We start from the raw sequence: 27,914 nt of genomic DNA, 5'->3' as shown, positions 1-27,914 counted from the left end.
AACAAGTCAATTATGTCAAGCAAATATAATTTTCTGAAAATTGAATATTTAACTTTTTATTCTTGAGTTTAAAGTGTTTTACGGCTGACAAAAAAAATTATTGTGAAAATTAGTAGTTAAAAACCTTGATGTAGAACAGTAAAAATTAACTTAAAAAATTATAAAAGTAGAATAAGCATTGTAAAAATATTGAAATAAATGTGTGAGATTTAATGTAAGAAGTCAATTAAGTTAAGATAAAAATAAATGAATAATAATAAAAATAAGAATAATTTTTATTAAAATTAAAAATTAAATTTTTTAATATTGAGTTAAAAGTATTTAACGGTTTATAAAATTTAATTTATAAATAGTTAATAATAAAAATAATTATAGTTAAAATATTGATTATTATATTACATTTTTATTATAAGTTTTATTTAAAAAAATTTCAATATCTAATATTTTTTACCCAAGAATATAAGTTTAAATTATTAATTTGCATAAATATTCTGTTATTCTCTTTGTTAATTTTTCCACTTTAAATAATATTTTTATTAATTATTTGTTTTTAATTTTGTTTTATTTTTATTTATTTTAGGTTATTTAGGTTTTGTGCGTAACCTATTTGTTGGGTAAACAGGTTGCTATTTTATTTATTGATCAATGGCTGAAAATCAACTTTTTAAACCTAATGGTTCTTATTCATAGCCTTACATTAAAGTTAACCTTACTACAGAATTTGCTGATTTACATAGATGTATATTAAAATGCCTTCATTTTAATATTCCTCGTCCGATTGCATCTTAGTAAATGGAATCTCAAATGTGCACATGTACATATAAGATACTGAACATTGAAATATCAAATAAAAATTAAAATATCTAATTAATATTAAAAAATTTCAAAACTTTAATTATTATACTTGTACCATTCTGATTAATCATATATTAAAAATTTTATATTATTGAAAAGTTGGAGAATAAATAATTTGCGAGTAGCTTGACTTGCTTATGTCCTTAATAAATATTAATAAAAAAATTCAAGACAAGTTGGGTGGATGTGTAAATCCAACCATGTGTAGGTCGATGTCAGAACTCTTTTCCTTCCCACACGGATTTGATATGCTTCCATATCTCCATTGGTAGGGGTAGGGGCCTTGTCTCACGTGGTGCGTCAGCGACACGTCGTCTTCGGTTCATGCAAGGCGCCAGGTAGGCTTAGGCTCAACTCCCTATTAACCACGACGTCTCTTTCTCTCTCCACCATTATTAAAATGGGTCGTATCGCGTGTCGCTTTTCTCTCACAAGGTCTTAAGTAATACCATAACCACTAGCACAAAAACAATCGGTGCCCTTAGGATTCTGCATCAACGGCGTTGTTCCTTTTCCTTTCCATAATTCAGAGTGTTTCTGTTTGAAATACCATCCCTAGTGTCGGTATGGTGGCCTTGTTACCTCAAGAGAATGTGGTTCCCTTAGTGTCTCGAACAGGAAGACATTTGCAGCGTTACAGCAAGGGTCGTCGCCTAGTTGTCGGGTTGGTTTCTCCTCTCTCTCTCTCTCTTCTAATTTCTCTCAACCAGTTCAAAGTCTTTCAAGTTTCCATCATTTCTTTGATTAAACCCATGTTCTAGGTAGGTTTTGCTTTGTTTTTTGATAGTTAAATCCATTGCCCTCGGCGATAAAACTCCTGCAGGCAGCTATCAGACCTTGTGAGAGGAAGAGGAGCTGATGACTTTGTAAAGCGGCCTTTCGTTTTTTTGTAACAGTAAAATAGACTAATTATCTTAATGTTTCTTTACTATTAGATAACTCTATCTAAATACCACTAGATATCAAAAGTTTTTCAATCGAATGGAACAAATCAAACAGGTCCTTGATGTGATAAGATTAAGGAGTGCATAAACCAAACTCTTTCTTCTGTTGTTTTATTCTATTACCATTTTGTAAAAGTCTTCATATATAGTTTAGAAGCTTAATGGGGCCGACATGGCCGACATGCCCACCATCTACTTCAACAATATGCCTGTTGCTCTCGTAGAGTATGGCCCACATTGTATGGGAAAAAATTGAAGAAAGTGGGACATATCATTCATTGTTCTCTTGACTTCTGTAGCTACTCCTTAATAGTGTTTTCTTTAAGAAAATGGGGGAAAAGGAGAATTCTCGAGCATGATTTGCATTTGATTGACACCTGACAAGCGTATCGGGTGTTGAGTAGTGTTTGCCCAGAATTATATGCCGCCGCAGGGGTTGCTGAACTTGAACATTTTTCCTTCTTTTGCGGTGCAGATGCATCCCTTACCGATATAAAACTTCCTTGGATGGGAAAAACCAAGGACTGGAAGTCCTCGTCATCAGTTCACAGAAAGGCAAAGGAATGCTATTTCCCAAGGTACTTGAACAATTGAAATGAACAAATTATGTAACATGCTAAGATAACAGGAGTAGATTGTTTCAGTTCGATTCATCTCTTATCACATAATTCAGTACATACTCTTTCCAGGGAGGTTGGGAAATAGATGAATCCAAGAAGGATGCAGCTTCTCGTGAGACTCTAGAGGAGGCTGGTGTACGAGGCATTGTTGAGGTCAGTGTTTGCTTATTTTTAGGAATGAAGTTCTGTTGCTATTGATCGTGTTATATAGAGTGACTGGAGCTTAATTCTTTTGCAGCCTGAATTGGGTAAATGGAATTTTAAGAGTAAGACACATGACGCCCATTATGAAGGGTACATGTTCCCTTTACTTGTTCAAGAGCAGTTAGACATCTGGCCAGAGAAGAATGTTCGTCAAAGAGAATGGGTATGCTCAATTTTGCTTAGAATCAATTAATTTAACCAAAAATAAAAAATGAAAAGAAAAATTGATCTGTTGGACAAAGTTTTGACCATATTCCATTTTTTTTTGAATTTTGTGTAGATGAGTGTTGATAAAGCTAGAAAAGCATGCCAATACCCATGGATGAAGGAAGCATTAGATATACTAGAACAACGTCTCCTGTCTCAGCACCAACTCGATGAGGAAGAAGTTGCCCCTTGTTCCTTATGTTAGCCCAAGATATCAAGCTGATTTGTAAATAGAAAATTGTGCCAGAGCACAAGAAGTTTGCAGTTAGACCGAAATTAAAGATCGGCACGAAGGAATACAGAAAAGAACAAATGAGAACATTCAGGGTCCCTTCAGAACTGAAGCTTGTTAGCTTTGCCCAAGGTCATTCAGGCCCATAACTCCCTCCATTTTAGCATGCAGTTGAAGCTGTGGCTACTATCTCCATTGGGATGTCCAGTTATGTTACTTAGCGTCTGCAAATATGTTGAACAATGTACAATATAGTTACTGAAAATAAAAGACTGAATGACTAATGGATTTGGTTTCTTCAAAGTATAGTTATTATACTTGCTGAATATTGTCCATGTTCCCAACACCTTGTTCGACTTGTCTGCACGGGCAGCAGATATTCCGAATTCCATGTGTTTTGAGTTTAAATCAGGATAATTACCCTAATTTCACTTCAAACTGGAAATTAACCCTTTTGTCTTTATTGCAAAACATTAAGATTATGAGTTTCAATTTACATTGTAATTAAAATGGATGAAATGGAGTCTAATAGAGTAACATGAAACTAACTGCTGTTATATGGCTTAAAGGAAAAATGTGATTAGAAAATTAAATAATCTTAATTTTGTTTAGCTGGCATTTTGTAAAAGTAAAAGTAGTGAAGTGGAAAATAAAGACATAATGTTTTCAAAAGCTTCTAAATTAAATTTTATTTTTTATTTACATTCAATCAAGTTGATTTTCAAAACAAAACTTACGTTTGATTAAGTCTGTATATTTTTATTTTACGTCAAATAAGTTTTTATAACTAATAAGTTAATTAACTATTATTAGTTAAAACATCACTTTCTATTTTTATGTTTATATAACTCAGATATTGAAGGTAAAAAAAACCGCATAATCATATTATCATAATCACATTATCATATCATATTAACATATCATGTCACCATCTACTATAACATATCAATATATCACATCATCATTTACTATTATATGTCAGCATATCACATTAACACTACGTTATATAAAATGACAAGTAAAGTTTTAATTAATGACATTTAGTCATTCGTTAGTATAAGAGCTTATTTGACTCAAATTATAAATATAAAAACTTGATTGAACATAATAAAAAATAAACTTAATTAAAATTTTTAAATAATTTAAAATTATTTTTTGATATCGTGACATAAAAACTTATCCTTTCCCTTTAATTAATGTTTAGATATGATGTTATCTGTAATGAATTTGTTTTACATTTTCCAAACTCTTTCTTTCGTTACGTTTTATACTTCTTGACCTTGGCGCATATAGAAAGCAAACGGTGGAAATTTAGAATCCAAATTCTCTACCCCTTCCTTTCTCAATTCTCCAAGTTGCCATGTGTTCTTTTTATTATTATTAGTCAAAACAGTTATGAATATATGTGTAAATATCAATTATGTTATGACTCAAAAAGTTTAAACCAAGCCAAACAATGTAATAGGTCAAACACAAGAAGATCTAATTTGAATTCGTATATGTAATTATGTAATTTATATTTAGATATAAATTAAATTAGATTAAGATTGGGATTTAAAGAGTTATTAACTTATAAATGGGCCCCTCACTTCATTCGTACATATACCCTCAAATAAGATCTTCTTACTCCTTCAAAATATTTTCTCTCATAATTGTTCTTTCAATTTATATTTCATATCAAAAACATATTTTTTCTCCTTTTCTCCCTCATAATTTTCCCCTAAACTCTATACCAAAACAATTCTTAAAAGACAATCAAGGTTTCTAGTGTTGGGTTTCTCTACACTAAAGCCAGAAGAAGTTGCACTGATTAGTATGCTCTCTATCTCTAAAAATCCTTCAAACAAACACCATATACTTATTTATTTCCAATTCTTGCAACTAATCAAAACCTTAACATTAATAATAGCCAAAAATTAGTTTAGGGAAATGCAATATTTAAACCATAAAGCATAATAAATGACATATACGCAACTGCTGCAGTCATATAAAATAAAAATGTTTTATTAATATTAAAAATGAGTACAAAGGGACTGTTGTCGATTTTGCATACGCAAGTAAACGTATCGAACAAGTAATATAGTGATGAAGTAGAGTATCATTCCCATAAAGATTTGTTCCTAAATCTTTGATAAGTACTAAAATTTATAATAAATTAATTTTATTTAAGTAACTAAAATTTTCAAAAAAAAATTAATTAAAACAAAATTAAAACAAACATTAAGTTAACTAACAGAAATTAAAATCACTTGCAAAAGGCAATAGACTAAAACCTTGGATTATGAGTTCATTCAACACTTCATCTAATACCGACTTATCTAATTATTTACATTCATGGGTGGTTCTACTAACCTAGAATCTAAAGTTATGTATAAGTCTTCATCGAGATGCTTGCACAAATACCTAATTTAATTGGGTCAGCATATGTCTATAGGAATCAATTAAATAAGGTTCATTAAACTAATATTCTAATTTGACTATATATGGTAATTGGCATATGTCTACCCAAGTCACAAATCAGATCACCTAACTGACGTGAACATAGAATATTCAAACCTTAATCTAATCTAAAATCTCTCTGTCGAGTCTCAATTAGATTCACAAATCAATTATTTATTGACCAAGCAATCAAAAGTATTAAGAACATATTTGAATAAACAAAACTATACCCGTTCATAGTAAATAAAAGAGAAATAAACATTCAGATTATATGTTAAAGTCTGCCATAGTCTTGGAAAGATAATTTAACTCATGATAACTAATAAAAGTAACATCTAAAGAAATTTAGCCATAAATCTAAGTCAAAGAAAATAAAAAAAAAACACACAAAAGTAGAGAAAGAACCTAAGCATTGAAGTTTTGCAATCTCAAATTCTTTTGTTTTCTAGCTTTGTTCATTGCTTCTTTTCTCTATAGTAGTTGCTTGTTGCCACTCCTTCAAAACCTCTAAAAAAGGTCCTTTAAATAGGCTCCAAGTAACATAATTTTCAAAATCCCATCAAATTTTTATTTTTGAAAAATCGTCCGATGTCATGGCCATATTTTTTGGAGTTGCAACGCTGAATTTTTCTTACAATAGCGTTGCGACCATGATTTTTTGGCACCATGGCTCTTTAGCCTTAAAAAAATGTATGGTGCACTTCCTTTCATCAATGCTACAACCTTGCTCTACTCAGCACTACGGCCTTGGCTTCCTCGGCGCTGCAACTTTGAGTAACTCAAGGTCTAAGCCTTCCTCCACCTGTTGCCTTGAGCAAAACTGCAACAGTCAAGCATATTTTAGTGCAATATTCACCTCTATATGATCTAAACTAAGTGAAGTGGTAAACATGAAAATTTTAGCTCTATCTCTTAGCATTTCAAAGGCTTAAGACTTACATCAATTGGACTTCTTGAGTGAAAGATATTATCCAAGTACTACTTCATGTTCAATCTATGCATTCTACTATAGTGCTTCAAATTAGACAAATATTTTGACCACGATCAAATCTGTACTCGATGATGTAGTAAACAAAAAAGTTGTATCCTTTCCTCTTAGAATTCTAGTGGTCTAAGAATCACCTCATTTGGAGTTCTATATAGAGAGATATGGTCAAAATACCAAAACATATACAAATGAAGCCATCGCCATACTTACATGAATTTTCATCCAATTAGCATATTTTCATCAAATTTCCTACAAAAGTAATAAGAGAATTAAGTAATAACTACTCTTAAAGTAATTTAAAACAAAATAACATAAAATTAAACTAAAATAATTTAAATTAACTACTTAATATGTAATCAAACTTAAACTAGAAAAACACCCAAAATGCTAAAACTTGAACCTAAAATATCAAAGATCTAGCTACTTAAGCTCTCAAAATGTGTCAAAATAACTCTATATAATAGAATTATCAAGGACTGAGATGCGCCATCGTCGGACCATAAGGGCATCTCTAAATGGTTAGCTACAAACATACCTTTACCAGTGAGGCAACTCAATAATTCGTTGATTACTCACCCTTTATAAAGAGCTAATGAGCTTTTACAAGTATATCACCAAGAATAGTTATAAGGCGTGAGATAGAGACATTCATTCCCTAGAGGGTCTTCCCCTTAAAGACTTAACGAACATTTCTAATACGTCACTAAATACGAATACAATGTTTAAATGAGAGACATCTCTCTTGAGGGTGCAAAGGAATTAGTCTTCTAGACAGTTCTACCTTGTCATGGCCTTATACAAGGTGAGCTCATGACATCCTCCCCCACTCAATCTATCGACATCCTAGTTGACTAGTTGATTTGGAACACTTTAATCTTCTGCTTGAAGGCACAAAGGTTGGCTTCCTTCTCCAGATGATTTCATTATCCCACAAACTTTCCTATTTCACCAAGTACTCCTATTGTTGGTCGTCAATTAATTATGGTTGTTCTTTCTACAAGAATCTCCTTTACTTAGCATTGTGATGGTGGCTCAGTGTTAATGGTGGCTATTGTGACTTGAGTCATACTTCCATCTACTAAATCAGTATGGAATGGCTTTAGGTTGCTGATGTGAAACACTATATGCACCTTCAGCCACTTAGGTGAATCAATCTTGTAAGTGGTCTTCCCCACCTTAACCTAATCGATACCTAGCCTTCATACTTTTGCATTAGTCATTGATCTTTGTTTCCTAAGAATCTGAGTTATTCGGGTACCAATTTCACAGCACAAGGTCCCCACCTTAAAGTGTTACTCTTTTCAACCTTTGTTTGCCCATTTCTTCATGTGGTTGGAGGCTTTTTCTAAATAGGCTCAAGTGATCTTAATGTTATGTCTTGTTAGAAAGATAAGTTTAAAGTAAAACTACCAAGAACGGGGTGAATTGGTTATTAAATAAAAATTCCACCTTTCTCAAAAATCAGTTAAAATATGAAATAATTAAACACTAAAACAAAGTATAAGTCAAATAAGCAAAGAACAAAAAAATAAAAAGTACCCAGTAGGACTTTTATAGAAGGTCAACCTTTCAATACCTACGTCCTCTTCCTTGATAACACAAGTAGTTTGAATCCATTATCAGCTTACCGTTTCAATAGGATCAAGCTTAACCTTTACAACATGCCTTTTTTAAGATCAGGCGTAACCTTTACAATATGCTTTTTGCAGGATCAGGCATAACTTCTACTAAGACGTCGCCTTTTTTAGTTTAAAGCACAACTTTTACACAAGATGAAACCTTTTAAAGGATTAGGAAAAACCTTTTTACTATTTGCTTGGAGGTATAACCAATACAATAATGGATTCTAATGAATCACTAATTAAAAATCTCTAAAAAAGTTGATAAAGAAGTTTAGCATCAAAAAGGTGAGAGCTTTCACAAAAATATGGTTGATCAAAGAAGGTCTAAGCTCAAGAAAGATTAATTGAAGAATAAATATGTGATATTTAGACTCTTTGCTTACTCAAATATGGGAACTTTTTTACTCGCAGCTTTTTCTCTTGTTTTTTCACTCTTTTTTTCTTCAAAGATGATTCAAATTTTTTCAAATTCCTCTTCCTTTCTTTTTTTAAGGTCCTCAAAATGGATATTTATAGCCTTTGAGGTTTTATGCATGTTGGAGCGAGATTTGAATCATTTCTCGTATGTTTCAACTAGCTTGTAAAATTCTGCGCATTTGTAGAATTGATTCTTTGTTGTTAAGTTGTCGGTTCTTCAAAAAATTTGTAGCTTTCTATCTTTGGAGAATCGATTCTTTTATTTTAAGGTGTCAGTTTTTCTACAATTAAGTTTAAAGGTGATACTTTTGCAATCTTAAAGAATCAATTCTTTTGCCTTAAGGTTTCAACTTTTCATTGTGATATGGCACCAAAATTTGAATTCAAGCTTGATTTTTGCCATTTCACTTTTGTTCAGTTGTCCTTATCTTTCTTGGTCACCAAGTTTTTAAGTTGTACTTCTGATACTTTAAGAATTGACATCTTTTGCATGTAAAATCGATTTTTTCTTCTTTATTTTTCTCTTTTTCCATTTATCTCTCAAGAATTGATTCTTTGTCTTTAAGGTGTCAATTCTTCACAAATCCTGAAGCTTTTATCTTTCAAGAATCAATTTCCACTTTTCTTAGAATCGACTATTGATCTTTGCTTGAGAATTGACTTCTTCTTCTCCAGAATTAATTTTTCTTGTAATCAAAGAAATAGATTTTGTTTTTTTTTCATTTAAGAATCAAGTCATTTCTTTTAAGAACTCGATTCTTAGGCTAGCATTTTGAATTTTGAAAACAAAAGACCTTTAAGAAAATTAAGAGATATTTCTTTAAATTCAAGATCATGATCATTCATAATGAAAACATGTTTGAACAATCAAAGCTTTTCAATATATTTTTCTTTTAAATTCAGCTTTAACATTTTTTTAAAGATTTTCTTCATATTCAAAAATATCGTTCATTTATTTTCAAAGCTCATTGATTTCAATCAATTTTGTCATGTCAAAACAAGAATAAAGCTAACATGTTTCCACTACTTAGCACAGTTAAAGGTTCGAGGCTTTTCCTGCTATATGATTCCATCGAGGTGTAAAGACATCTAGGTTGTTGCTCAGTGATAACTTCGAAAGTAGTTTTGTTTGTGGTGAAGCTTTTTTGCATATTAAAACATAATTAAGCCACATCTAATATATTAGGCTAATTCCTCTAATTTACTTATTGAAAGTGTCACAGATATTCCTCCAACAGTCCGTTGAAAAGTTCCATTTGGCCATTTGTTTGTGTATGATAACAAGAGGAAATGTTAAGTTCTGATCCCAATAACTTGAAAAGTTCTTTTCAAAAGAAACTAGTAAACCTTAGATCTCTATCATTGATAACGTGCTTAGGAATGCCCTGATATTTTACCACATGTTTGAAAACCATATGAATTATTTCTTCTATATTAGGATAAATGTAATGTGCTTTGAAAAAGAATCCACTACCACCAGAATTGTTATCATAACTCCCACTTTAGGGAGCCTTACTATGAAGTCAAGAGAAATGATTTTCCATGGTCTAATTGGTAATGGTAAAGGTTTAAGCATTCCTCTTAGCTTTTATCTTTCCACTTTATCTTGTTGATAATTAAGACTCGTCTTGGTATAATCCATCACATCTTACCATAATAAAGCTAATAGTTACCTTGTTTCAGTAAAGCCACAACGCATTACCAACCTGGATGTTCAACCCATGGAGTGTTATGACATTCCTGTATCAATTTTTTCTCAACTTTCTAACTCTCAGAACAAATATTCGTGGCCTTTTTGTTAATAGGAGTCCATTTTCCACCCAAGAATACTTAGACTTTCTACTTTCCATTTAACTTCGTGATGGCAATGGCTTGAGGATCTCGTTTCAAGTCCTTTTCAATAAGGTTGTGGATGTCCATAGTTACTCTGCTTGTTGTCATTGAAGTTATCACTCTGAGAACTACAAATTCAACCTTTCTATTAAGAGAATCTACCGCTTGGTTAGCCTTTTTGGACTTATGTTCGAAGTAGAAATCAAACTCGGCTAAAAACTCTTACCATCTTACTTGTTTGGCTGTGAGTTTTGGTTGAGTGAGGAAGTGATTGACTACAATATTATCTGTTTTAACCACAAATTGGGACCCTAGTAAGTAGTGTCGCCATGCTTGTAAGTAATGAATTATTGTTAAATTCCTACACAATGTATCTCCTCTTAATTTCCTTCAACTTTCAACTTTCAAACGTGACTAGATGTCTTTCTTGTAGTAATACCCTTCCGAAAGCAAAGTATGACGTATCTATCTGTACTTCAAAAGGTTTTTCAATATTTTGGAGTACTAGGATAGGATCCATCATCATCACTTCCTTCAAGTCTTCGAAAGCTTCTTGGCATTGAGGTCTTTAGTCCTACTTCTATCCCTTGTTAAGCAATTTCGTAAGTACCACTATCTTTTTTGAATGTCCTTCCACAAATCTCCTATAATAGTTGGCTACCCCTTAGAGTGAGTGAGGTTCAATTGTATTCTTAAGAGTTGCCTACTCTTTGATAGCCTTCACCTTTTGCATATCCATCCGGATGTGACCTTGCTCAATTATATGGCATAAGAATTAAAAGTGATATTTGGATTGGTGCAACCATTTTGTAGTCAATGTTTTCGATTTTCATGTTCTTTTGTCATTTTTAAGTTTTGCTCAAGGACTAGCAAAATATTAAATTTGGAGGTGTAATAACTCTATTATATAAAGATATCTTGCACATTTTTGGAACTTAAATAGAGTTAAGTTTTTAAGGTTTTAAGTAATTTATAGGTATTTTATATGTTTTCTTAGTAATTGCTTAATCTATGCTATAGAATTTTCATATAAGCAATTTTAGTTAATTTCTAGTCAAAAAGTCCTAATTTTAGCCCTTACTTATTTAGTCTTTTATTGTTGAAGGGGTGCAAAAACATGCAGCTTAAATGGCAATTACTAATGCAAGTGGTTTTAAGAGGCCTGAACATGTTGTGGTGTTTTAAGTGCAATTCAAGCTACAAAAGTTCAATTGTCGTAAATTTTAAACCACTAAAAAACAAAGCAAAAGGCCTACAACTTTTATGTTTACCACTTTACCTAGTTCTAATCAAAGAGAGGTCAAAATCATAAGGGAAGTGATTGAATTGCAACAAGGATAGCACATAAGCTAGAATGCGCAAGCACCAACACAATAGCTTCGGTGTTGTGGTGCTACCCCCTACCATTCAAATAGAATCCACACAGCAAGCTCAGCACCACGGCACTAGCCTCCCAATGCCGTAAGGTCGACACATAACATGTTTCGCACCTTTCGATCTTTTAAATCATAGGGCCATTTGGAGGTGTTTATGAAAGGGCTTTTTTAGGCATGAAATGGCTTTTTTAGGCTAAAAAGGGGAGGTGAAAGCAGCTTTCAAAGGAAAGAAAAATCATAAACAAAAGAAGAAAGAAGGATAAAAAAAGGAAGATTGTGGTTGACTCACTTTCTTTTGCTGTATTTATGATTTCTTTCTTGTGGGTGATGTTTGCTAAGAATATGATGAACTAAGTAGCTTTTTCTAGGATTGTGATTGATCTCTTCATGTAGTTTAGATATTTTAAGTCTTTTTTATTTATTATTAATGGGTGTTGTGTTGTTTATTTTAAATCTATGCTTATTATTTCTAATTGCTTGATCAACAATTAAATTGATTTGGGTCTCTAAATACAACTTGATGAAGGGAGTTTAGAATAAACAAAGGGTTTGAATAGCATGTGTTAATTTTACTTAGAGATTAGGTGATTTGATTAGTATTTAGGATAGAAATATACCTAAATACCATATCCAGCCAAATTTAGAGCCTAAACTTAGTGAACCTTCCTTAATTAATTTACATAGACATATGGAAAATTAATTATGAGAGGTATGTTTACAAGTATCTCGATAAAGATTTATAGACAAATTTGAGCTCTAGGCTAGTAACCAACCATTTGATATAAGTAGAAAGAGAGATTAAATTCAAATGAAGAGTTAAGTAATTCCATAATCATAAGCTTTAATTCATTGATTCTCTAGTAATTTTGAACATTAACTCCCTAATTTAGCTTTATTACTTAAATTTCATTATTAATTAAATTTCAAATTGGATTTACTTGGATAAGATTAAGGTGTCCAATTTTAGTACTTAGCAAGAATTTAGACACAATTTCCTATGGAGACGATACGTTTCTTGCGACTATATTACTTGTCCGATACGTGCGCTTGCATGTTTGTAAAATGAACAACAATTTGGCTATGTTGTGATTGTTTATTTCTGGTTGAAAAGTGTAACTTTTAGTGGTTTTTGGGAAGTCTACATTCTTGCAAGTTGAGATTGGTGGATTTATCAATGAAAGACTAATTTTCAAAAGAAAAAAAATTGTTTTTTCATATTGAGACTTGGTGAGTCGTGATACCACAGAGTAGACTTAGAGTATTTAAATGGTGTAGGTTCTAAAAGAAAAAGAAACGAAAAATCAAACATGTATTAATTAATAAAAAATTTTGACACATGACAATTTATGAGAATTAGGATAGAGAATGGAGTAAGAAATAGGTAGAAGATTTGGATCTGAAAAGTTACGTTTAAACAATCCATGTTATGAAAAATTCAAGGTTTGAAATATAAAGGAAATAATTCCAAAAACAAAGCTTCCCACACTACACATCTACCACACTTAAAACTTATTTTTCCTCCTCAAACTAAAATTAATAAAATTTCAAACCAATAAGCCTATAAATAGATTATTAGTTTAGTCGGTTGTATTTATAAAATTATTGCTGCGGTTTTAGTAAATCATCTAAAAAGTGTGATTGGTATGGTGATTGGGGATTCTTAGTTTGCTTTTATCTTAGGGAGATAGCTTCTTGATTCAGTATTGATTGCTAATGAAGTGGTAAATACTCTATATAAAAGGGAAGGGGGAGGTTTGTTGTTTAAGGTTGATTTTGAAAAAGTTGATGATTGTGTATCTTGGGAGTTTTGGTATGATGCATGGCTAGCAGATATGATTTTGAAGAAGGAACTTCCTAGATTGTTTTGCTTTGGTAGTTGAGATAGTCGATTTTGGTTAATACTTATTCTCTAAAAAATATTTTATCGCGTAACTTATATAAAGAATAATGAGACAACACATTATAAGTGAAGCACTACTTACGCAGAACAACTAGAATAGGTGAGCATTACTCCATGTAGAATAATTAATACAAGTAGATAACTATTTTGTACAAAAATAACAATTTCACACAGATGACAGTGAAAGTAATCCGGATAAGTGCAGGGTTCATGGGTTACTTTCGTATTGGGATGTTCCAGGAGTTTGGCTTGTGGCTCAGATATGGAGTAGTTAAGAGGTCTCTCTTATATTTTCTAAAGTACAAGTGTTTTTGCTTTTCCTTGTTCTCTATACTTGTTCATGTACAACTTTTTCTTTTGTACCTATTCATGTACAACTTCTCTCTTGTACCTGTTCACGTACAGTTTTTCTTTATTAGCTCATACTCGAGAACAAGTCTTATTAAATATAATTATTTAAATAGTCACATAATAAGTTTTTAACCATTATTCAACATTAACTCTCAGTAACAGTTACCTAATATTAAACTCTCCTTAATGATATCATTCATTATGTTTTAAAACCTTTTTTGTAACTGTTATTTTAACATTATATATATAGAACCTTCACAACTCAAAAGAGGACTTTTCAGAACTACTGGACTTGATCATAGCTTTTCTCCTTGGCCTATTCTCATTAGAACACTTATTCTTTTCTTATTCTCTTTTCTGCCACAACATTTAGTGCTTCAGGACCTACTCCAATCTTCCTCTCCATCACCTCCGGCACATCCTTACTTGTTTGCAATGCTTCCTCTTCTCATCACAAGAACCCCATTTACAATAGTTAATAAACATGGATGTATAAGGGAGTTTGGTGAATGGACTGCTTAAGGGTGGCAATGGAGAATTGAACTTAGGAGGCAACTATTCGGATGGGAATTTGCTCAATGCACAAGGCTATGGAGTTTTCTTAGAGAATTTTCATTGGGTGAAGGTCATCATTAGTATGGAAAGCAAATGCTAATGATAAGTATTCTTCTAAATCTTTCCGCAAGTTAATGCGCAATATTCATTATGAAAGAAAAGATTTGTGGAAGAAATTATGGCTTGGGTATACTTCATATAGGGTGGAAATTTTTGTACATTTTTGTTTGGCAATTACTATGGAAATGCATCGCAGTTAAAGCTGAATTAGTAAAACGCAATTTATTGTGGAAAATCAAGCCATGTGTGTAATATGTAACAAATGGAAATAGTGTAACATCTATCTTTCACTTGTGATAAGGTATGGAAGATTTATGGAGATGGTGCATTAAGTGGAGAATTAATTGGGTGATTCATAAAAGTCCAAGATTTTCTTCCTTGGCGTGAAATTATTTATGCATTAATGGTGACAAAGTGAAATTTTGGATCTTGGCTTTCTAAGTAACCACATGATCCCTATGGTTGTTTCGAAATGATATTGTTTTCAATAATACAATATGGGATGAAGATTAGCAATATGACTTAATTAAGTTGCCCGTTGCATTGTCGAGTAAAGCCAAATTGTCAGAGTTAGTAGATGATATTGAAAATATTTTTAGATGGCCTTATTCGATCTCAATTCCTAAGCAAGTGAAGGATTCTATGAAAGGAGAGCTATGGGGTTATCTTGGAATCCGATGGCTCAGCGCAAGGAAGTCCGGGATTGGTGGTTTATTGAGGGATCATACGAGTAGAATAATTTTAAAGTTTTCAAGATCGATTGGTGTAAGGGATTCGAGTTTGGCTCAACTTTGGATTGAGATTGATTTGCATAATGCTATTAATTGGGTAATTAAACCAAATGAAGGTCCATGGAGATTTAGGCAGCTTTTGATTCAAATTGCTAACTTGCAGAAAGAAATTCCTCAATAGAGAATTACTTGTATTAAACATGAGGAAATTCTGAAGTTGATAAATTGGCTAAGGAGGGTGTTAGTAGAGTTAATGATTTTTTGCAAGTCTTTGGGGATTAGTTTGGTTGTGTTGAATGTCTGCTTTGGATATCTCTTATTATTTAATTTAGAACTCTCACTAAATTAAATTGAATGCTTATCTAGAGGTGGTTTAGGGTTATTCAAAATTCTAATTTGCATATATGAGGCGCCTGTTGGCTGCTTCCTGGAGATCATGATCTTAAAGGTCCGGATATTAGCGCGTGGGAAAGTGGCTGTGTAGCGGTTAATTTTTGTCTATGTTTGGACAGGCTAGAATGAGAATTTAGTGGCAGTGTGAATGTGTCTTGATTTGGACAAGGTGCACCTAGTCCAAACAAATTGCCTTTGGTTCTGAATGTCAGCGGCGAATGTGCTTTGATTATTTTGGATTTAGGCATTTTCTGTATCGGCCTCATATTGAGCTTAGACATCCCTACATCTAAGCCTTCTTGCACTTAAAAGGGTTTTTCTCCTTTTTATTCCTTGCTTTTTCTCTTGCATTGTAACAATATAAATCCAAAGTTTTTTCTTTGACTATGAACAATAACAATTGCATAATTTTCAAAAACAAATATCTACAGATAGATGAAAGCAAAAGGCATTTCCTCAAATAAATATGTTTAAATCAAAATATGTACACATATGAAATGTATTTATGTAAGTCATTATAGCTTAATATAGTACCTTCTTCCCAGGTCAATTTAAATTTGGGCAAATGAGGTGATAAAGATGGAGGGGGAGATGGTGATGAAGACGGAATTACAACATCTTATCCTGTCTTGGAAGGAAAATGACAAGGGCCTCCGGTCGGTCAACTACTGTGAGCACCACAAGTCCAGTGATGGGACGGCGAGACCAAGACAAACTGCCATTAATCTTAAACGACATTTTTGAATGTGACATTTCCTCCCTTCCATCTCTTTCCCTCTTCCTTCCTTCAACATGCTTTTCATCCCTTCCTGCTGCCCTCTTGCCTTAACATTCACAACCATGTCTTGTTGGAGAGTGGAAGCAAGAAATTGGGGCATTAAATTCACAATGCCCCACTTCTTTTTTCCCCTTTTCGTTTTGCACTAACTGGTATTACTGTCCAAAGGCAGCCCCGACCACCTTTGGACCGTTAAATTTTCCAATGAAGCTGGTGTAGGAGTTATTTGTTTTCCTCTGTGGTATTCCAATTCACTTCTGCTTCATCTCGAGGGCAATACTGTCTAGTATGAAGCATAAGAACAAACACCAAAAGAAGATGGAAATAGTATGTATTTGGTACTCTTTGCGTTAAAATAGCAGGTAATTGATTTACATGCCTTTCATCGCCTGGGATTGGTCCCTATTGTTGATGTAGGCCGATCCCAAGTCATATCACTGTTGTGGGACGCCTACCTTTTTGAGTCTGGGAATACACACATCCATTGCTTACTTCTGTGTCTTTAATCACCTTTTGAATTCCCCCAAAACGTTAAATTTAAGTTAATTGATAACTTTTGATCCATTAATTAGATTACCGATATCAAAACTAATTATTTTGTTCGACTTACTAAGAGCCAATGGATCGCTTGCACCTCACTGTTAGATGCTAAAGCAATCACACGTCTCGTCCTATATGCCCCAAAGCATCAGGGCTACCACACAATGATGACAATCACTAAAGAGGACTCCAAATTCTCACTTAATGAATTTTCATCAAATTATATAATTAACTTTTATGTTCTATCAAATTGGTGTTATATTTTTTTAAAATTAATAATATCATTTCAATAATGTTAAAATTTTTTTTGTTAATATAATAATTGTATTAATGTGATATATTCTTATTGAAGTGCTTTAATTACGATAATATAATATGATATATAAAAATAATATAATGATTATATTGATGTGATATTAATTAAATAAAAATATAAATTTTAAATAATGATATAATTTGATGTGACACAATTATGTTGCTAACATGACATTTTACAATTCATATATAACAAATATTAGTTTTTGGTAATGATTAAGAATTCGAAGATAAGAAACTTGATTCTTTTTATAAACTAAGTCTAATAATTATTATCCAACTATGAAGGAAATTACGAAATGAATCTCAATGGTCAAATATCATATTAATATAAACAACAAAAATATTTTAATATTGTTAATAATTAAATTGATATTATTAATTTTAAAAAATTTAAAAACTCAATATTTACATATGATTATTTAAAATTAAATCTACAATTTTGATAAAATACAAAAATTAATTACATAATTTGAACATTAGTTTTCACAAATACATGTACCTATTTGTATCGTACATCTCCTAATTAAATATATGTGGTAATGAGTTTGGATTCATGTAACCCGTTCCATTTATTAAAAGTTTCTCAGCCGTTCCTTTCTGCCTAAGGAATTTCCTTTTATGTTTGTCTTCTTTTCTATGAAAGCCAGACCAAAGTTAAATCGTAGAGCAATGAGTTACTTTGATGCGTACAGTTGTTTGTGTGTCTTCACTCGAAAAAGCTTGATGCATTATGGAAAAAGCCTTGGGTTGCAAAATCTAAAATACAGAGAAGGGGCACCAGAGCTTTTTCTCATGAGGGCTTTTTACTAAGTTGGAAACAGCAAAACTGACAAGAAGAGAATAAATTTTCTTATTTATTTATGGATTTCCATCGTCACTGATATCCACTCTTCCGAGTTACACATGAGATAGGGCTCAATCATTTGGCTTATTCTTTTCCTTCTTGAATCCGGGGTTGGTGAAAGCAATTCGTCTAAAGCAAAAGGCCAACTAGGTTAATTAGTTAAGCAAAAGCAGTAGCAAGTCTTTGAATTATTTTAAAATTTTTAAATAACTTTTTACTTTTTATTTTAAATTAAATAAATTATAATAATAATTAATTAATTAATTAATTATCGATAATCAAAATAAATAACAATATAAGATGATGAAGTGATTAGATGATATTTTCACTTTATATATTAGTGTCACATGAATATAAAAATAATAAATAATATTTTAATTGATAATGATTATTTGTAATAATTTATTAAACTTAAATTTAAAATATAAAAATTTAATTAAAAAAAATAAAAGATAAAAATCTATTTAAATGTTCTCAATAATTAGAGTTTGGTAAAAGCAAAAGCAATAACGTTTCTTTCACTTTAAAAGAAAGAGTTAAAAGGAAAAAAAGGTGAGTACAGTGTTGTTGCTTGTAAAGCTGAGGCTCTTATTAAAACGAGATCCCTTTCCATTTAAAATATGAAGTATCATATGCATGCTTTGACTTATGAATATCATACTAGGAAGGTACATTGCATTATATCACTCAGTCCAAGAGTGCACTGAGACAGAGTAAATAAATAGAGAAGGAACCATTCTTTCTTTAACTCCCTGGATACCCTTTAATTATTGTCTGAATTTAATGTATTTTCAACCAATTTTTTAAAAAAATTTGATTGTTATTTATTTATAAATCATGGTTAATTAAGATTAGAAAAATATTTTATAAAGATGAATATATTTGTCCTCAAACATTCATTTATTAAAATTTAATGGTATAATGTTGTAAAAAGTTCTTAAATTATTTAAAAAATTTTATTTTTTATTACATTTATTTGAGTTTTTATTTTTATTTTTGATAAAAATATGTATTACAAATTGATTAATTAAAATATTATTTATTTTTTATATAACATATGGTATTGAAATCGAGAATGAAAATATTACGTGATTATATCATTATGTCACATAACATATCACATCAGTATTATTTGATATAAACATAACAAGTATTTATAATAATTTAATAAAATATTTATAATAATTAGGATCATAATTTTTAAAAAATTCAAAAATAAAATTAATACCCTATTTATGGGATGAAAAGAATAATTTTTTTTTATCGAAAGTAAGAAAAGTATAGGAAAAAAAGTAGTAATTGTTTTAGGTGTTTTTTGGGTTGGGACTTGGGAGTGAAGGGAATTAGGAATAGGATAGATACTGTTGACAACAAAGAGAAAACTGCTGTCTGAAATTAACCTTTTGGAAATTAAAATAAATAAAGGTTAGACTGCTGTTTATCGAAGCTGAGATGGCAATGTTCTGAGTAGTGGGTTGGTTAATCCAAGAAAGCCTCTCTAGCCTAGTCTAGTCTCTAAGCATGGCTTTAAGTATGGCTCAATGCACTCCCCTTGGACCCCTATCTATCCTTCTCTTTCCCCTGAGCTTCATGGCCAGAATGGCAAGCTCTCTGCTCTCCCTCTCCTTCACCATTTTCCTTATCTCTTTCTCCTCTCTCTCCCTCCGAACGCTTGCTTTATCCTCAGATACAGATTCATTTGTGTTTGGAGGCTGCACCCAGCAGAAATACACACCCCACTTCACCTGCCCAGATCCAAACCTCGATTCCCTTCCTCCACTCTCTCCTCCTTAACTCTGCCACTTACTCCTCCTACAACAACTACACCATCATGGGCTCAAGTCCACAGGACGTCGTGTACGGGCTTTACCAGTGTCGAGGAGACCTGTCGATGCCGGACTGCGCCACCTGCGTTGCCCGCGCAGTGAGTCAAACCGGTTCCATATGCCCAACCACATGTGCGCACAGCGGTGCAGCTCCAAGGCTGCTTCGTCAAGTACGATAACGCCACGTTCCTGGGAGTTGAGGAAGAAACGTGGTGCTCAAAAGTGCGGGCCGTCGGTGGAGTACGAGAAGGAGGCGGAGATTGTGGGGCGCAGAGACGCAGTGATGGCTGGACTGATGAGCACTGGTGGACCATTCAGGGTGGGTGGGTCAGGGGAAGTCCAGGGTTTTGCGCCAATGTGTAGGGGACCTCAGCGTCGGAGAATGCCAGGATTGTTTGTCAGATGCAATCGGACGGCTGAAAAGCGAATGCGGAGCCGCTGCTTACGGTGACATGTTCTTAGGCAAGTGCTATGCTAGGTTCTCCACTGCCGGTGCTGGGGTTCACTCCTATGCTAAACCCCACAATGGTAATTAGATCCCCAAACTCAGATAAGCGAGAACAGGCTTAACCAAACCATATATCATTCTACAAATTGCCTCACAAATGGGCCTAATTCATAGTGTTAAAGCTTTATCTATTACTAATTAACAATAATATGCACACAATTAATTCTCATGTAACCATGATTGACATCCCATGGTCAATTCCCGAATTTCTTATGTTTGATTGGCATTGCAGATAAATCTAGCAACGACGGTGAGAAGACATTCGCAATTATCATTGGATTATTGGCTGGGATCGCTCTTCTCATCATATTTCTTGCTTTCCTAAGAAAAGTGTTGGACAGAAATGGTAAGCATAATAAAATGTTGATTGCTCCTTCTTTTGCCTTGATGACTTTGGGTTTTCCATTACTCAAATTTTTTATTTGGAAGGTGTGGGGTATGATTTTTCAAAAAAAAAATTGAGAAAAATAGAATTTAAAGTTTGATTTTTAAGTAAAAAATTATACATTTATCAATAAATCAAATGTTAGAATACGTGTGGAATATGATTTATTTATTTAATATTATAGATTTAGAGAGATATACTAACATGATTCTTTGGATTGGAATTATTTGGGAATGCAGGTAAATAACATATCCAACTTTATCAGAAGGTGATGGCATGGATCTCAAGGCTCATGGCCATTTTGCTTTTGGTCGATTCATTTGCTTCCCTTTTTCCTCCATGATATTCCACTTTCTTCTACCTTTGCGCCTTCTTTTTGTTGGGTTTTTCTCTACTTTATTCCTATAAACTTATTGAATTATTACTCTCCAAAAGGAGAGCGAAGGAAAGATGGCAAGACGTGGGATGGGGGGGCATGCACTCAATACAAAGTTTAAAAGGGACCGAGAAAAGAGGCCAAGATTCCACTTAAACAAAGTTGGGTTGTCTTAATGTGAGAAAAGAAATGGCATTTTATATTCTTTTTGTAAAGGTGCAAATGATGAGTTTCCTCTTTTAATCATTCAGTAACATTGCAGATATTCATGTTTAGTTGCAAAATTAAGGTTATAATTACACTTACCATATTAAAGAAAAAAAAAACAATACAAGTTGATCGATTTATTATAACTTATAATGTCTTAGCAAGCATTGTTGTCTTTTGAGATTAAAGAGTTGCTACATTCATGTCTTATTAGGATACATTTGAAGAAATTAATAAATTTTTAAAATGATTAAATGAACATTTGATAATATTTTAATTTCATTTGTAAAATTTGAAAACTTTATTATCGATTAATATTACGTTTGAAATAAATTTTTTTTAAAGAAAAGTGACTCAATGGAATTAAAGATATTTTCTTGTTTATAAGATGAGATAAATTTTATTATTAGTTAATAATGAGTTGTGCTAAAAAAATTTATTTAGACTTGACAATATATTTTACCCACCTAATCATTTCTTCCATCCATCTCCTCCTATGTCCTTGATGGGCCTCATCAAATCTCTATACCTATACTTGCCTTTTTTTTATATATATAAAAGCTAACCCAAATGGGCCTTTGGTGGCCAATGTGCCCAATCTCCTTTTGACACATGACATGACCATTTTTACCCTTTTCAAGTCCACATGTTTTTTCCATTTTGAACAAGGAGAAAGAAAGAAAGAGAATGAGAGAGAGGTTATAGATTTTATATATAATAATTTATATTAATTCAAGATTTATTATGAATTTAGAATAAAAAATGTATATAATTTTACAATGAAAATAATATTTAATCAAATAAATTGTTAGAATTTAGTAAATTAAGATCTTTGTCCCTATTTTTTTGTAACCCTTCAATGAGTGGAATCTTAATATTATTGTGGATAGGAAAGGAGATCTAGTGTTATCATTTCACATAGTCCCATGATAGGATTTAAGATTTTTTACATAGACTTATGCTTTTAAGGCCACATATAGCATTAGAGTTTAATCTACTTTACTAAATCATATATGAATTATAATATTTTTTTTATCAAGACTAAATTATTACATTCAAATTTTGATAACATATAAAAATAAAAAATGTAAATCTACATTTTAATTTTATAAAAAAATCTAACAAGAAGGGCATAAAGAAAGAAAATTTTTTTTTAAAAAAAAAAGACAAAGAGGAAGAAGACAAGAATGGGAGAACAACACCATTTGCCCGTTAACATTGTTTTTTTGTTATTTATTTTCCGTTTAATTATCTCTTTATTTCTTGACTTAAGATTTGTTCATTATAATAAATATTAATTGAATTTTTTATAATTTTTTCTGATATAAAATTTTAAAAATATTTTCTCATTTCAAAATCTTTAAAAAATAAAATTCGTTCTCATAAATTTTTTTTTATGAAAAATCTCATCATTAACGATTTTCATTCACTTGTCCAATTATAATATCTAAAAACAAAAAATAAAATGACGATGTAATTTTATTAAATAATAAATAATTTTTTTATTAATTTCCTGCGGGCCGCAAAACCCACCCCGTTGGTATCCCCCGATCATTCTAGCAATAATGCCATAAAGGAGACGCTCAAGAACATTCTGGATATTCTACACCCTTCGACACCCTTCTTAGCTCAACCCTTCCTTGCTGTCCATTTGCTCTACGCATTCCAGCTGATCATAGAGTTGAGACACACAAAAGCCATGGCCGATGGTCTATTCGGGTACCCTTTAAGGCGCCTTTTCTGGAGCCCTCCAGTGTTCCGTGAATGGTCTGGATCTACCGCTCTGATGGATTGGCTTGAATCGCCAAGTGCTCACGTCTTCAAGATCAACGTCCCAGGTTCCAACCACACTTCCTCTCTTTAATCTCAAGCAAATTATATTTGTGTAGGTTGAGTGATTTTCCCCATCAAAGTTTTACTGTGAACAGGATACAACAAAGAGGACATAAAAGTGCAGGTAGAAGATGGAAATGTTTTGCATATCAAAGGAGAGGGTGTTAAAGAGGAGAGCCATGCAAAAGACACTGTCTGGCATGTAGCCGAGAGAGGGACAGGGAAAGGTGATTTCTCTCGGGATATTGAATTGCCAGAGAATGTGAAGGTCGAGCAGATCAAGGCCCAAGTCGAAAATGGTGTGCTCACCATTGTTGTCCCAAAAGATGCCACTCCCAAGACATCCAAATTGCGAAACATTAACATCACTAGTAGACTTTAGGCTTCCAATCATGGCCTGCAATTGCAATCAATGTTGCTTAGCTGTGTTTGATGTTGTCATTAATGTTGTAATAATAAGTTAATTGTATGATACATAAACAAACTACAAATATGCTTTATGATTACAGTTTTTGTGCAATTCTCTATGTGATGAGTTGATGTTCTATATTTCTTCTACTTGTTAGCCATTACTTATTCAAGCTTAATGCTTCCTAGAAAATAAAACTTCATGGTTTCTTATAATGATTTCAAGCATTAAAGCCATACCAATTCATTGATCAATTAGATTTATTAAACTATTTGAGGTCAAGACTGACATCTTCATCATTCCTCATCAATACCAAAAATAATTAAATTTTGGAACTAAATCAATATTATATCAATTAATTTTAAATATCATGATTTACTATATATATTTTCTAAATATTGAGCTTATGAATTAAATTGACCCAGTAAAATAAAAATGTACTTTCCATAAATGGTAATTTATGCACTTTTAAACAATATCTAGTTGTCTACTATTCAATTAACATTCAAAATTGGACATTTGGTCTGTGATGAATTGTTAGTGATTATATTTTATGTCCAAACAAAAACAATACTTCATAGAAGAGAAATTTTTGAGAAATTGTACTAATGAAAAATTTATAATATAATTATCAAAAAGTTACAATAAAACATACACGTACATACAAACAAAAAAATTTAAAAAGGTAAATTATAGAAAAATACTTTATGATTTGAGGTAGAATAATTTGTCTATAAGATGCAAAATTTCACACTTAATTATCCTTTGTTTATTTTCGTTACTTTTCGATTTAACAACATTAACTATTGGGTCAAAATGGATGGGTTTGGGTTTGGGTTTAGGTCACTTTAGGTTAAGTTATTTTGGAAAAAATAAAATTTTAGTAATTTGAATTTAGATCAATTCGAGTTTTGGTCATTTTGGATTTATATTGTTTAGATACAAGTTGATTTTTAAAGTTAAATCGATTTGAATTGTGTGAGACAGTTGTGAAATTTTGTCACCTTTAATTAAGTTATTCAAGGACACATATCGCAAATTGGTTACGCACCTTCAATTTTGATTTTCAAATATCATAATGAAGCATTTTAAAAACAAGTCATTAGACCATATAAAAAAATTAAAAAAAGTAACTTTTATGTTATTTATTAATTTAAAATTTTTTATACAAGATATTAATAATTTATTTAAAAATAATTAATAATTTTTTATTAATTGATATTTGTTTTGAAATATAATTTTAAAGAACAACTATAAGAAAAAAGTATTAATAGAGTAAGAAGATCTTATTCAAAAATGTATATTTACAAATGAAATTAAAGACCTATTTTAGACTAATAAACCCTTATTCAAATAGAATTCATAAGATAAAGATAGCGCTATGGGATTTGATTTGGATAGATTAAATTTTAATCTTAATCTAATCTATATCTAAATCTAGATGTACATAATCAAATACAAGAATTTAAATTAGATTACACTCTTGTGTCAGGCCCATTAGGTTGACTAGCCTAATCTAAAATCTTGAGGCATGACATAATAGAAATTCATTGTTATATTCAAAACACTTCATCTTAAATGTCCATTTTATTAAAAATATGCCTCGTTGAAACCTTACTAGAAAAAAAACCTCATAAGAAAAAACACGAGTGAAAAAAAAAGAGTACATAATTTTTTTCGAGAGTATATTATTTTATACAAGATATTAACAATTTATTAAAAAATAATTAGTAATTTTGTATTAATTGATTTTTTTATGAAATATAACTTGAAAGAACAACTATAAGAAAAAAGTATTAATAGAGTAAAAAAATCTTATTTGAGAGTGTGCATTTACAAATGAAGTGAGAGATCTATTTATAGGCTACTAAATCCTTATCTAGATAGAATTTATAAGATAATGCTAAATGGTTGATTTGGATGCATTAAATCTTAATCTTGATCCAATCTAATCTACATCTAAATCTAGATATGTATAATCAAATATAAGAATTTAACTCAAATTACACTCTCGTGTCTGGTTTGTTAGGCTATTTGGCCTATTTAGGATGGCTAGCCTAGTCTAAAATCTTGGGTCGTGATATAATGAAAATTCACTTATTTATTCATTACACTCTACCTTTAATGTTCACTGTATTAAGAGTATGTCTTATTAAAACCTTACTAGAAAAAAACTTCATCAGAAACAATCCAAATGAAGGAAAAAGAGTATAAATTTTTTTTAAGAGTACATTATTTTATACAAGGTATTAACAATTTATTTAAAAATAATTAATATTTTTTTATTAATTGATATTTGTTATGAAATATAACTTTAAAGAACAAATATAAGAAAAAAGTATTAATAGAGTAAGAAGATTTTATTCGAGAGTATGCATTTATAAATGAAGTGAGGGATCTATTTATAGACTAATAAACTCTTATCTTAATAAAATTTATAAGATAAAGATAATACTAAGGGGTTGATTTGGATACATTAAATCTTAATCCAATATAATCTGCATCTAAATCTCGATATACATAATCAAATATAAGAATTTAACTCAGATTACACTCTTGTGGCAGGCTTGTTAGCCTGTTTGGCTTATTTAAGCTACCTAGCCGGATCTAAAATCTTAGGCATTGACATAATGGAAATTCACTCATATATTCATAACACTGTACCTTAAATGTCCATTATATTAAAAATATATCTCATTAAAATCTTACTAGGAAAAAAACCTCATAAGAAAAAAATCGATTCAAGGAAAAAAAGTACATAATTCTTTTTAAAAGTACATTATTTTACACAAGATATTAACAATTTATTTAAAAAATAATTAATAACCTTTTATTAATTGATATTTGTTATGAAATATAACTTGAAAGAACAAATATAATAAAAAATATTAATAGAGTAAAAAAATCTTATTCGAGAGTGTGTATTTACAAATAAAGTTAAAAGCTTATTTATAAGCTAATAAACTCTTATCTAGATAGAATTTATAAGATAAAGATAATGCTAAGGGGTTGATTTGGATGCATTGAATCTTAATCTTAATCCAATCTAATCTACATCTAAATCTAGATATATAATCAAATATAAGAATTTAACTCAGATTACACTTTTGTGTCAAGCCTGTTAGGCTATTTCGCCTATTTAGGCTGCCTAGCCTGATCTAAAATCTTGGGCCATGACATAATGAAAACTCACTCATATATTCATAACAGTCCACCTTAAATGTCCATTATATTAAGAATATGCCTCATTAAAAGCTTACTAAGAAAAAAACCTCCTAAAACAAAACCTAATTGAAGGGAAAATAATACACAATTCTTTTCAAGAATACATTATTTGATACAAGATATTAACAATTTATTTAAAAAAATTAATAACCTTTTATTAATTGATATTTGTTCTACAATATAACTTAAAAGAACAATTATATGAAAAACGTATTAATAGAATAAAAAGATCTTATTCGAGAGTGTATATCTACAAATTAAATGAAGGACCTCTTGTGTCTGGTTTGCTAGGCTATTTGGCCTATTTAGGATGGCTAGCCTGGTCTAAAATCTTGGGTCGTGATATAATGGAAAGTCACTCATTTATTCATTACACTCCACCTTAAATGTTCGTTGTATTAAGAATATGCCTTATTAAAATCTTACTTAAAAAAAACTTCATCAGAAACAATCCAAATGAAGGAAAAAGAGTATAAAATTTTTTTCAAGAGTACATTATTTTATACAAGGTATTAACCTTGTATGCTATGGGGTTGATTTGGATGCATTAAGTCTTAATCTTGATCCAATCTAATCTAAATCTAAATCTAAATCCAGATATACAAAATCAAATATAAGAATTTAACTCATATTACACTCTTATGTTAGGCCTATTAGGTTGTTTGGCCTATTTAGGCTGCCTAACTTGATATATAACCTTGGGTCGTGATATAATGGAAATTCACTCGTATATTCATAACACTTAACCTTAAATGTCTATTGCATTAAGAATATGCTATGTTAAAACCTTAGTAGGAAACCTTAATAAGAAAAAACCTGAATGAAAGGAAAAGAGTATATAATTCTTTTCAAGAATACATTATTTTATACAAGATAATAACAATTTATTTAAAAAATAATTAATAATTTTTTATTAGTTGATATTTGTTATGAAATCT

At 31.1% G+C, this 27,914-nt stretch overlaps 3 protein-coding genes across 3 annotated transcripts; all 3 read left to right on the top strand.

Annotated features, from left to right (window-relative positions):
• Nucleotides 1-1,253: 1,253 nt before the first annotated feature.
• On the top strand, nucleotides 1,254-3,365 carry LOC110426894 (nudix hydrolase 18, mitochondrial-like). Its single transcript, XM_021442226.2, has 5 exons — nucleotides 1,254-1,519; nucleotides 2,275-2,377; nucleotides 2,489-2,572; nucleotides 2,658-2,786; nucleotides 2,904-3,365. Exons 1-5 carry the CDS (start codon nucleotides 1,422-1,424, stop codon nucleotides 3,033-3,035), a joined length of 546 nt encoding a protein of 181 aa, XP_021297901.1. The 5' UTR covers nucleotides 1,254-1,421; the 3' UTR covers nucleotides 3,036-3,365.
• Nucleotides 3,366-19,667: 16,302 nt separating this feature from the next.
• On the top strand, nucleotides 19,668-21,517 carry PDLP7 (plasmodesmata-located protein 7). The gene is given in 7 exon segments (XM_021442289.1): nucleotides 19,668-19,980; nucleotides 19,982-20,170; nucleotides 20,172-20,242; nucleotides 20,244-20,379; nucleotides 20,381-20,561; nucleotides 20,774-20,887; nucleotides 21,166-21,517. Coding segments are annotated over 7 exon segments (951 nt in total). The 5' UTR covers nucleotides 19,668-19,728; the 3' UTR covers nucleotides 21,174-21,517.
• A 1,562-nt stretch (nucleotides 21,518-23,079) lies between these two features.
• On the top strand, nucleotides 23,080-23,911 carry LOC110426958 (HSP20-like chaperones superfamily protein). Its single transcript, XM_021442304.2, has 2 exons — nucleotides 23,080-23,347; nucleotides 23,438-23,911. Exons 1-2 carry the CDS (start codon nucleotides 23,209-23,211, stop codon nucleotides 23,722-23,724), a joined length of 426 nt encoding a protein of 141 aa, XP_021297979.1. The 5' UTR covers nucleotides 23,080-23,208; the 3' UTR covers nucleotides 23,725-23,911.
• Nucleotides 23,912-27,914: the final 4,003 nt, after the last annotated feature.

Source organism: Theobroma umbraticum, unplaced genomic scaffold (assembly GCF_002168275.2).
Source record: "Theobroma umbraticum cultivar Fairchild unplaced genomic scaffold, ASM216827v3 scaffold_239.1, whole genome shotgun sequence".
In the NCBI taxonomy this organism is placed as follows: domain Eukaryota; kingdom Viridiplantae; phylum Streptophyta; class Magnoliopsida; order Malvales; family Malvaceae; genus Theobroma; species Theobroma umbraticum.
The sequence above is the reverse complement of the archived record's forward strand: the minus strand, read 5'-3'. Positions and strand labels throughout refer to the sequence as shown.

Bases quoted from the DNA above. Each gene is read 5' to 3' on its own strand.
- LOC110426894 (XM_021442226.2), top strand. From the start codon at position 1,422: ATGGTGGCCTTGTTACCTCAAGAGAATGTGGTTCCCTTAGTGTCTCGA. The intron at 2,573-2,657 runs GTCAGTGTTTGC...ATTCTTTTGCAG, and splicing joins GTGTACGAGGCATTGTTGAG to CCTGAATTGGGTAAATGGAA. The intron at 2,787-2,903 runs GTATGCTCAATT...AATTTTGTGTAG, and splicing joins ATGTTCGTCAAAGAGAATGG to ATGAGTGTTGATAAAGCTAG.
- LOC110426958 (XM_021442304.2), top strand. From the start codon at position 23,209: ATGGCCGATGGTCTATTCGGGTACCCTTTAAGGCGCCTTTTCTGGAGC. The intron at 23,348-23,437 runs GTTCCAACCACA...TACTGTGAACAG, and splicing joins CTTCAAGATCAACGTCCCAG to GATACAACAAAGAGGACATA.